This window comes from Peromyscus leucopus, chromosome 1 (genome assembly GCF_004664715.2).
Source record: "Peromyscus leucopus breed LL Stock chromosome 1, UCI_PerLeu_2.1, whole genome shotgun sequence".
NCBI classification, from domain to species: Eukaryota; Metazoa; Chordata; class Mammalia; order Rodentia; family Cricetidae; genus Peromyscus; species Peromyscus leucopus.
In genome coordinates, this window is record NC_051063.1 from 18,682,028 (window position 1) to 18,693,650 (window position 11,623).

At 47.9% G+C, this 11,623-nt stretch overlaps 1 protein-coding gene across 1 annotated transcript; it reads right to left on the reverse strand.

Annotated features, from left to right (window-relative positions):
• Nucleotides 1-8,030: 8,030 nt before the first annotated feature.
• On the reverse strand, nt 8,031-9,377 carry LOC114710799 (forkhead box protein D4-like). The gene has a single exon (XM_028895081.1). It carries the CDS (start codon nt 9,375-9,377, stop codon nt 8,031-8,033), a length of 1,347 nt encoding a protein of 448 aa, XP_028750914.1.
• Nucleotides 9,378-11,623: the final 2,246 nt, after the last annotated feature.

Below are 11,623 nucleotides of genomic sequence, written 5' to 3' on the forward strand. Positions count from 1 at the left end.
GGCAGCTCCTCCACAACCTTTAGGACTCTGTAGTAGTGTCTCCTCCTTCAAGAAGTTCTTCTGGCTGGCTGGTGGTGGCGCACGCCTTTAATCCCAGCACTCGGGAGGCAGAGGCAATCGGATCTCTGTGAGTTCGAGGCCAGCCTGGGTTACAGAATGAGTTCCAGGAAAGGCGCAAAGCTACACAGAAAAACCCTGTCTCAAAAAAAAAAAAAGAAGAAAAAAAAAAGAAAAAAAAAAAAAAGAAGAAGAAGTCCCTCCATATATGTTCTCAAGACACCATGAGTTTGTGCACACATGCACATATCTATGTACCGACACGCATGCACACACTAAAAATAAAAAAAATCTAAACAAGCAAAAGACACCACCGTGGGTTTGCGCAGCACGCCACTATCAGTTGTCTTTATAGCTGTCCACTTGTGACACTGTGTCCAGGGCTGGACTTCAGCCCCAGAAGTGAGGGCTTTATTTGTCTTGCCCTTCGCTGTGTCCCTTGCTCCTCCTGACATAGTGCCTTGCACAGAGTAGTCGCCTAGTCAATATCTTCCAGGGAAAAAATGAATTGGGAACAGTTCTCCACATCAGTGAAAATGAGTTATGCAGAAAGGAAGCCAGTGGTTCTCCGTGGAGGAGGGTGTCCCTGCCGTCCATGTGTGCTAATCTAAATTTTAGAGATAATGTGGTTGTTTACTGTTCTGTGGGGCTTCAGTGCATGGCTAAGCCAGGTGTCTGTATGAATAGAGACAGGTCAATGGTGGGTCTTGTCGGTCCTGGGAGTGAATGGGGTACATGGTTTGTCTGTCACATCAGGGGAGTCTCTGACAGGAACAGCATGCCCTGTCCTCCACACAGCATGCCCTGTGTGGCAGTAAGTGAAGGAAGCCACCATGTGAAGACTGACTAGGAGGATATTAGGCAAGCTTCTACCAACAGTGAGACCCACATCATAGTTACAGTTATGAATTCATAATTTCATTTACAGAGCATTTGTACATGGCACCAAATTGATCTTGGCCTGTGTTATGACAGGTGACCCCCCAGTGACTCCATAAAGGATAAACTATGGCCATTATATAGTTGGGGAAATTGATGGTCAGAGAGGTTAAGTTGCTTGCCTCAAATCACAGAGAGATTGAGGAACAGGAGAGCTAGAAAAAAACACACAGATTTCACACAGCAACTCAACTCCCCCCAGGGTCTAGCCTTGGAAACTGAACTAGTTCCCAAAAAAAAAAAAACATCAGAGTCTAAGCTTGATTTCAATAAACAAGTGATATATCCTTAAATAATTTAATTTAAAATTTATAATCTATCCAGGATTAAGGCTTTAAAACTATTGAATGCCAAATATATGACACATATTAAAATTTGTTTGCACATATATGTGATATATGATATATATATGGCATTAAGTGCAAATGTAGTGAATCAAACAGCATAAGCAAATGAAACAACAGTCAGCACTATATAAAACACCAGCTACACTGGGCAGCAGTGGTACCTGCCTTTAATCCCAGCACTCAGGAGGCAGAGCCAGGAGAATCTCTGTGAGTTTGAGGCCAGCCTGGTCTACAGAGCAAGATCCAGGACAGGCACCAAAACTACACAGAGAAACCCTGTCTCAACCCCCCCCCCCAAAAAAAAACCCACAAAAACAAACAAAAAAAACCCAGCTACTTGCCAAGTAGATATAAAATGATTAGGAAATAAGAACTATTAAAAATTGAAGTGCTGACACATGCCTTTAATCTCAGCACTCAGGAGGCAAAGGCAAGCAGATCTCTGAGTTCAAGGTCAGACTATTCCGCAGAACGAGTTCCAGGACAACCAGGGCTATTACACAGAGAAACCCATGTCTTAGCTAGGGTTTCCGTTGTTGTGAAGAGACACTATGACCACAGCAACTCTTACAAAGGAAAACATTGAATCAGAGGGGCTTACAGTTCAGAGGTTCAATCCATTATCATCGTGGTGGGAAATGACAGCATGCAGGCAGATGTGGTGCTGGAAAAGTGTGGGCCCCGTGGGCCCGGCCCCGACTGTGAGTGGCTGCCGCCTTGCTTGCCGACCTTGACCAGATGTCCTCCCTATTTAGATTCCCTGCCCATTTCTTTCTCACCTAAGGATCACCGGAGAGCTCACCGGATGTTCTTTGTTCCTGTATCCTGTATTTGGTGTAAACAACTTAGATACAAGAATGTAGAACATTCAGTAGCAGGTAGTGAACTTCTGCCCTCCAGGGATCATCTATTGTGCTGTAAGACTGTATTTTAGGTTTCCTCCCTCTTTCAATAAACGGCATTCAGCATTTGGCATTTGGCATTTCAGCCATGGCGAATGACTCGCTGTCTCTTGTCTCTGTTTTTTAATCCGCAGCCCCTCGCTCAGACATGGTGAACAGGTATCAGTAACGCGGGCATTACTGCAACAGAGAAGGAGCTGAGAATTAATATATTTTGATCCAAAAGCAACAGGAAGTGAACTGAGACACTGGGCATGGCTTGAGCAAATATGAGACCTCAAAGCCCGCCTCCATAGTGATACACTTCCTCAAACAAGGTCACACCTACTCCAACAAAGCCACATCTCCTAATAGTGCCACTCCCAATGAGCTTATGAGGGCCAATTACATTCAAACTACCACACCCTGTCTTGGAAAAAAAAAAAATTAAAGAGTACTTTTTTGACCTATCAAGCTAGCCTTTCTTGTTTGTTCTAAGTGAATAATACATTTTAAACAAAAATATTGGTCATTTGAACAATACTTACATCCAACTAAATCTAAATTTTATATCCACTCATTTACACACGTGCCAGTATTACAAACACAACTAGTCATCATATGCATTTTGCACAATATGCTAGGATTCCTTTGAAATAAGTAAAACACGGTTTGATTATTTCCTTCCTGGAGATTCTGTGAGCACAGAAACCTGTGCAAAAGCTGCAAAATGTGGGTAGTTGAAATCACAGAGGCCAGTGATTAATGAAGAATGAAAATGGAAGCTGATTTAGTTTGTAAACTCATTCATAAGTAGCAAGAATGGTTAGCTACCTTCAGCTTTTATGAAACTTGCTTCTTATGTGCAAATGAGTCCTTTCTGTCCAGTCTAATTTTTTTATATATCCCGATTCTCTTTATTTGGGGTTACCTGAAAATGAATCTTTCTATAAGCACAGAATTCGTGTTCTTATGGTGCCATGATACTCACTGAGATTTTTAGCATTTACATCCTAAAACACAACACAATATAAAACATAAAATGTTGAAACATAAAAATGTAAAGAAATAAAGGCCTTTCTTCTCACAATAGAACTAGATTTAAATTGTAGATGATGTATTTGATTAGTAATGCACCCAAAAGGACAATCAATTTTTTTAAAAAATATAAGTTACATTTAAGAAGAATTAACATAAACTTTCCAAGACTCGTGCTTGGGAACATCCAAAAGTCTGCAGAAGAGGCCAGGAGTGTTGATGCATGCTTTTACTGGCAGCACTCGGGAGGCAGATCTGGGCACATCCTTGTGATTTTAAGACCAGCCTGATCTACACAGACTTACTGATTAGTCAGGGGAATGTAGTGAAACTCAGGGTTTTGTTTTGTTTTGTTTTGTTTTGTTGTTGTTAAGTCTATAGGAACAGCATTATCACTGGGTATATTTTGCCATGAGAATATCACCCGTGGGCAGAAAAATCTGGAATGCTAGAAATGTCTCAGTTACTTTCTCTAACTGCCTCAGAGTCCCTGGGGGCAAGGAAAGAGGATGGGGAAGCCTAAAAGAAAGCTAAGAGACTAGTCCATGGAATATTAGCACCTGATCACCATTGCTCAAATAAGAGACTAGTCCACGGAATGTTAGCACCTGATCACCATTGCTCAAATAAGAGACTAGTCCACGGAATGTTAGCACCTGATCACCATTGCTCAAATAAGAGACTAGTCCACGGAATGTTAGCACCTGATCACCATTGTTCAAACTCACAGCTTTTTTGGTCCATTTTGTGGTTTTGTCTTTGTTTCGTATTTGTTTTTGTCTTGTGATGCTTATTGTGTTCTTTTAAGTTTTTTTTTTTTTTTTTTTTTTTTTTTTTTTTTTTTTTTTTTTTTTTTTTTTTTTTTTTTTTTTTTTTTTTTTTTTGTTTTTGTTCATTTTGTTTTTTGTTTTTTTTTTTTTTTTGTTTGTTTGAATGGCATAGCTGGGGGGGGGGGGGGGGGGGGGGGGGGGGGGTTTGGTTGGGGGGGGGGGGGGGGGGGGGGGGGGGGGGGGGGGGGGGGGGGGGGGGGGGGGGGGGGGAGAAAGAGAAAAAAAAGAGGATATAAAGGAATAACAAACTAGCAAACTTAAATAGACTCACAGCTATGCACAGAAAAATTCGTACCTCTTAGACTTCGTTTAACCTTTCTTTTCTTTGCCTGGCTGGGGAAGAGAAACTGCTTCACTGTACGGAAGTCACAACTGTCCTAAAACGTTCTTAGTCACTGACTGCCAGAGACACATGCCTGTTCCCTGTGGAAAAGGAGCTGGGGTTTACACCCAGGTACCTCAGCAGAGGGAACTAAGGTGGAAGTGAATTTCACATTGTGGTCTCAAATGTTTGCTCTTTTCCTGCCTGTAAGTTTTTCTTTTGTGGGAAGTCAATTTGGGTATGATTAGCTGTCACCTGCACGAATTCTTTTCGGTTAGTGCTTGCAAGTAGGAAGTCAACCAACGCTTACAAAGCACTGAAATCATCTGAGGGCTGATGTGGGGGGGCAGCTATTACGACTAAAAATTACAAAGTGACATTAGCAATTCAAGCAACATTTTCGTGTAGGTTGTAATTGTATGTTGACGTCGGAAAATTTTCCTGAATATTCTCTATAAATGCTCAACAGTCTCCCACAGATCCCATCTTAGAAGACACCATTAGTTTCATCTCGCTGCCAGCCTTAACACTGTTGAGGACAGAGTTTGCCCCTCGTTTCTGGGGCGGCTGTAGATTGTCGCGGAATCTAAACCAAAGGAGTGGCTGATATTGCATCTAGAGATGAAACCGCTTTCAGGATCCTAAGCTCGATAAGCAGGTCGTTCATCTGGGATAAAGACCAGGCACTTGAGAAACAGTACCTTAGCACCACTGGCCCGCTGCTCCTCTCCCGTTTCAAGCTTTCTTCCAGGCACGTTTCAAAACACCCGGATTCCCTGTCCTGAGCAGCAAGCAGCCGACAGGAGAGCAAGTGACTTTGGGGACTTCTCCCATGGCCAAAGACTACCGGAAGGAGGTGGCTCTCGGCCTGCATGTTGGGTGTTGGGAAAATCTCTCCTACTCCAGGGCTCCAGGTTCTTAGGGACCGCCAGGAGGAACTAGAACAAAGTCACTCCTTGAATTCTTTCCTGATTTCTTCCTAGCTGCTTCGGTTCTAGTGACCTGGTGGGCTCCTGGTCTTGACCTTGAGGCCTCCTCCCCCCCCCCCCCCCCCCCGGAAGGCTGGGGCAGGAGGCCACACGTTCGTGAAGAGTTCAAGGTTTAGAAACCACATGTGCCACCTGGAAGTCCTTAGGAGACAATTTCTCCTAGTTGGAAAGTTCTCCTCTGCAAACCCTGCGTTTCTACAGTGAGTGTTCCTCAGTGAATGTTCGAGGTACAGCCGTGGATTTAGTGCTTGGCGCACCAGGAGTAGGGGGCCGAGGGCAGCTAATGGTGTATGTCATTCATTCCTGGAAGGCAGAGACTGCGACAGTCCCCTCCTGCTCGCCTTGGCTGGTGGGAATGGCCTGCACTCAATTCCGTTCTGGGCGCACCCAGTCAGTCTGTGCCCAACCAGACCTCCAAACTTCGGGGTCTCGGAAGCCACATTGTTTTTTAAAACCCACCCCAAGACGTGTAATCCAAACCAGCGGGCTGGGGCTAGCGTGGGTCTGGAGGAGGCTGTGTTCGTGACCAGGCTGAGCACGCTGCGTTCCAGCCATGCGCCCGAGTGCTCCAAGGATGGACGGACGGCTCGGCTGCGGGTTCTCAGGAGCCGCCACTGCCGCACGCACGGTCCCCTCTGCCAACTGAGCGGGCGCAGTGCAGGTAGCACCCGGAGGAGGTTCGAGCTGTCCCAGTCCTCAGGGCGCTCTGGCCCAGTGGACTCCTGGAACGACCTTCATCTTACCTCGCCATTCCAGCAACGGTCTTGGAAATCTGGTCTTGTTATGGTTTCACTTGAGAAGCATTACAACTGAGGGGCGAGCCTGGGCCAGGGTCTGGTCGCTCATCCTCGTGCTGGGCCGGGTTTGGGCGCCGCGGCAGGAATGGGAATTCCGTGCGAGGGAGCCCAGCCAGGAATCATTCCTGTCCCGGAGTTGGCTAGAGCGCGGGGGCAGCGGGGAGGCAGTGTTAACTGAATACCTGAAGGTGGCCAGGCTCGGGACATCTTTGCACAAAAAGTGCAAAGCAGAATAGCACAGCGGAGAAGAGCGATAGAGGATCGTTATCTTTTTTATTTGCTTCTAAACTCCCAGACTGCCGCTGGCCACCGAAGAGCTGGTAATGTGAGGACCCAGGGGCCAGGGGCCAAGCGGAGGAGAGCTGCCTGCTTGAATGCTTAAAGCTACCAAGGTCTGAGTTGAGGAACTTTCCAGAAGGTCTCACAAAGCACTCAAGTCGGAAGGGGTGGGGGCAGCAGATGGAGTGGAGTTCTGGGCAATAAAAATGTAAGCAATAAAAATGTGAACATCGTTGCTAAGAGTGGGGAGTGCGAGCCATTTCCTCTACTCAGAGTACCTCTCCCCCAAAGCCACTAATTATAGAATCCGCTTACGATGGACCTAACCTCTAAAATCCCGCCTTTTCTGGCCGCCGTAGGTGATGGGCATTGTCTTGTTTTCCCTGCACCCTGAAGCTGAATTGCTGTTGCAAAGGCCTCTCAGAAATTATTTTTTAAAGAAAAGGCCATGAAAATACTAGTATTTGTTTAAATATACCGAATAGCCGTTTATTTTCCAAGAGTAGAAGCGCTTTGTTTCCAATTGATCTGCAGTCATCCTCCTGTTTGCCTCAGAAAAGTAATCAACTTTCGAAAAATAGCGAATAAACTCGGCATGATGGGGCATGCTAAGAATTCTGGAGGCTGAAATAGGAAGGTCGCTGGTTCTGGGCCACGAAGAAGCACACTGCGGAAACTCCCCTTTCAAAAACCAAAACAAGAAAGTGATGGGTGGGGGTGAGACGGAATGGAGGCTGTATTAATTACTCGAATTCTGTTCCTTCTAGACGTTTCATAAGTATTAAAACTATTTCATAAGATAAACTTTTCGTACACAAATATTCGGAGTTTTAAAGCCCATACTTAAAATGTATCATTCCTGATATTTTTTTAATGGATATAAGGCATGAAAACGAATTTTTAGATAAGAATGTAAATTTTAAAAGAAATCCCATTTATGAAAGCGAATAAAGAGACATAAAAGGAAACAAGCGATATAGCATCCCGATTTAGTATTTTATTCAATCTGTATGACTAGGTTTAATTTTAACACTCCCCGCTGGAGTAGGGCATGCCACAGATACAAGAAATAAAAGTTCCGAAATTATTCTACTTATATTACATACGGATTTCGGGAATCAGAGCATGTACGCATTCTGCATTTGACTGGGGAACACTTGCAGTCCCTAGGGAATGAAGATGGGGGAAGTGTTTTTGTGTTGCCAGCTGTTCTGTTTTTATTAACAACGAAACATCTCACTCACGTTCATAGTTCATAGGTCCCCAGGAAGTATGCAAATCGGAAAAGCCGAGGAAGCCACAACTGAAGCGGACAAGCGAGACTTGAAGCCCCCAGATTTCCCTGCGTTCGGGTCACCAAGGGAGCAGAACACAGTAGTAACAGTTTGGCGGGACTTAGTGCATGCTCCGCTGCTGGTTTTCCACGCACAAGCCTAGCAGGCGGGGCGCGGGTGGGGGGGGTGCAAACCCAGACAGCGAGTGGTTTCACCCTGCCACTTGACTCCAGGTGTGCCAGGGTGAATCAGCCTGGAGGCTGGGCGCGGATGTTGTTTAAAATGCAGGCAAGGTCCCCTCTCTGCCGGAAAGAGCGGCCAGAGTTGTCAGCCTGCAGTCCTCGGCCGCAGGCTGATGCCTCAGCAGCGCCGCAACGGCCGACAGGTGTCGGCCCAGGAGCATGCCTTTACCTGGAGCGCAGCTCCGGGCACAGTGCTGCTGCTGCTGCTGCTGCTGCTGCTGCTCCTGCTGAGGCTGCTGCTGCAGCATTGTCCGGGCGGCGGCGGACACTTGCAGCAAAGGGGAAACGGCCTGGGGGTGCAGCAGGCACGACCGGTGCTGCAGCAGGTGGCAGTAGCTCCACGGAGCGGAGGGCGGACTCTGAGCAGCCCCGGTTCCTCCCCCTCCTCTCACCCCTTGCATGATACTCTCGATGGTGAACGAGGTACACCCACGTCCGGGCTGAGATCCGGAGCCCTCGTCCCCGTCCCAAGGCTGGGAACCCAGGACGGGTTGCAGCGCGGGAATGGCGCGGGGTGTAGCCGGGTCCGCCTCTTCGGCTTTTCTGGGCGCTTCGGCGTAGGCGGGGGCGGCGAGCAGTAGGTAGCGGAGCGGATGCGGGTGCAGCGGCGCGCACGGGCGGCTCCCGGGCGGGGCGGCAGGATGGGCTCCGAGGCCAGGCTGCGGCGGGGCAGAGTAGCGGAACAGGAGGCTGGGGTGGGAGACGTGCAGGGTGGCGGGCACAGCGGGCGGAGGGAAGGGGCCGTGCGGGGGGCCTCCCGGGGGCGGGTGGTGGCGCTTGAAGCGCTTCCTGCGCCGGAGGAAGCTGCCGTTATCGAACATGTCCTGGGAGGCTGGGTCCAGGCTCCAGTAGTTGCCCTTGCCCGGGTGGCCGGGCTCGCGGGGGATTTTGACGAAGCAGTCGTTGAGCGACAGGTTGTGGCGGATGCTGTTCTGCCAGGCGGGGAACTTGCGGCGGTAATAGGGGAAGCGGCCGCTGATGAAGGCGCAGATGCCGCTGAGCGTCAGGCGCTTGTGCGGGCTCTGCAGGATGGCCATGGTGATGAGCGCGATGTAGGAGTACGGGGGCTTGGCGGGCTGCGGGCCGTCGGCTGCGGCGGTCGCGGCTGTCCGCGGCGCTCGGAACTTACGGATGAATCCCGAGGAGGTGCTCAGGCTGCCGCGGTCCCCCGCGCTCCTCCGGGGAAGCGTGCGGGCTCCGGGCCCCGGCAGCGGCGGCTCCAGGCACTTCTGGCTTATCTCCTCCGCCTTCTCCTCGTCGTCCTCCGTCTGGTCTCCATCTTCCTCCTCTGCCAGCACGTCGATCTCAACCTCATCCTGGTCCGAGCTTAGGGGACTGGGCTGCGGAGGGGAGCGAAGGTGCCCAGCTCTTGCCAAGTTCATGGAGGAGGGAGAGGAAGGGATAGGCGCGGTGGCAGCTCACCTGGTTTGGGGGCAGGGAGGGGCGGTTAGCTGGGATGCGTCTGCTGGGAAGCTGGAGCGCTCCTGGGTTAGGCTTCCTAGTTCTTTCTGTTCCTTCTCTCCAACACCATACGGTAAGGTGCACTTAGTGTCCTAAGTTTCTCTGAGACGTATGCGATGGACTTCCCGCTATATATCCTTCTTCCCTTCCTCGGAGTGGGGCCACTTCCTCCTGACGCGGTCCAATGATGAGGGTCCTCGGTCCTCTCTTATACCCACCTACTAACCAAGGAGGATGCTCTGGGCTTGGTTTAACCAGCCAAACTGCTCTGACGTCGTCTAGGCTCGGTTAATTTTGCTCTAAAACTGCGCAAGTAAAACGCAGAGAGGAAAACATGAAACCCAAAGACCTGTGACCGCATCGACATTCAGAACTCGCAAGTGCTGGCTTTGGCGAAGGAGAGGGTAAAGGAATGTATCTCAAACAAATTGGCTCACCGACTTAATGCTATATGCCCTGTTCAAGAGAAATGGCTCCACCAATCGTCCTTCCTATCTCGATTTCCCTAAAGATTAAAACATCCTAGCAATAAGCTGTGGAAGTTCAGTGTGAATTTTAAAAGGCCAAAAAAAAAAAAAAATCGGATTTCCTTAGTCTCTTTACAGTCCCGATTCTCCAAAAAGGTGCATAATTATCTTTCACATTCATTCAGATATGCCTAGAGAAGGCTTCAGGAAAGCAACATTCTTGCACCCTAATGACAACTGATATTTTCTTTTCTTTCTTTCTTTTTTTTTTTTTTAAATAGGCTTGACCAACTACATTGGTTTCACCATAAAAGCTACTGTTTCCCCAAAGTAGTCCTATAAATAAAGGAATGCCCTCAGTGTAAGGGTGTGCCTGCCTGCCCGCCTGCCTGCCCTTACCCCTACCGGCCACCCCCCAACATCCATCCATAAACACGAAGCACTTTTACTTTAGTGATAAAGCTTGAAATTAAACTTAGGAAGGGCTGGGCTTCAGCGTTTCTGCTACTAGATAAGTCCGGGTCCATTGAGAAGCACCCACACTTTCCCAGGACTTACTTGAAGGCTTTGGAGTACCTAAGCTTTTAGATCGGTTTCATGTACATTAGCCCAGCAAATAAAGTAGCAATATGGTAGAATGTGTTTGTTACATGAATAGAGATTGTAGACAGAATACAACACCATGGTACACATTGGGGAACTCCCGAGGTGGAATCTAATAAGACACAGTATGAAAAGATGTTTCTCCTTTTGGAGAACAGCTCCCATGCAAGCCTGAGTTAAGCTTGGTGCTCTGTGGAGGTTTTTACCCTCCAAAGCTCCTATTTTGTGTGGCTATTTGGTCAGGTAGAACAAACAACAAGTCTGAGCCTGACAGATTTGCGTTTGAATCCAAAGTTGACCAATGATTATTTGTGTGATTCTAAACTGCAGGAGGGCCAGGCAGGTGTCTCATTCAATCGGATACCCCCAGATGCTGCCCTCACCCCCTGCTGGAGGGATGCAGGGCCCCCTCCCTGATTACCTGAGAGAAAGAGTATTGTTGGTTTCCCTAAAGTCAACTTCTATGGGCCTTTGAGTTATTTACAAGTGAAAGGGTGTAAGGATGAGCTCAAAAACAAAACCAAATCCCACATTATGGTGGGTCTCAAAGGTGACCCTGGGAGCCAACTAAAGATCTCCCTGTGGCCAAAACTGGGGCAATCCAGCACAGTAGCTGAGTTATAACTCAATGTCTAAAATATACTTGTGTGTCCACATTGCTAAAAATCAATGATTAAATCGATAAAGGAAATCTCTCTTGCAGAATTTCAAATAACTTACGTAGCTATTGGAGATGGAGCCCAATTCCCAACTACTTTCTGTGTGGGCTGCACACATGAGATTTTTCTCCCAAAAAGTACAACAGGAAGAGGGAAAGAGTAGCCTTTCCTGTGGAGAAATCTAATCAATCTAATCTAACCTAATTAACCCCAGCCAGGGGTTGAAGACCACACCCACTTTCATGCAGCATGTTGATGTGAGGCTGCTTGATGTGATGAAACTGACACTCTGACCTTCCCCCGAAGCCCAGCTATAAAAGACAAGTCCCAAATGAAGAGCCAAGAGCATAAAAACGAGGGGTAGCTAAGGCACTGTTGTAGTCTACAGGAACCTGACACTATTGAATGCACTTGTGCTGATATTTTAATTGTGCTGAA

Coding starts and splice junctions, on each gene's coding strand:
- LOC114710799 (XM_028895081.1), bottom strand. CDS start 9,377: ATGAACTTGGCAAGAGCTGGGCACCTTCGCTCCCCTCCGCAGCCCAGT.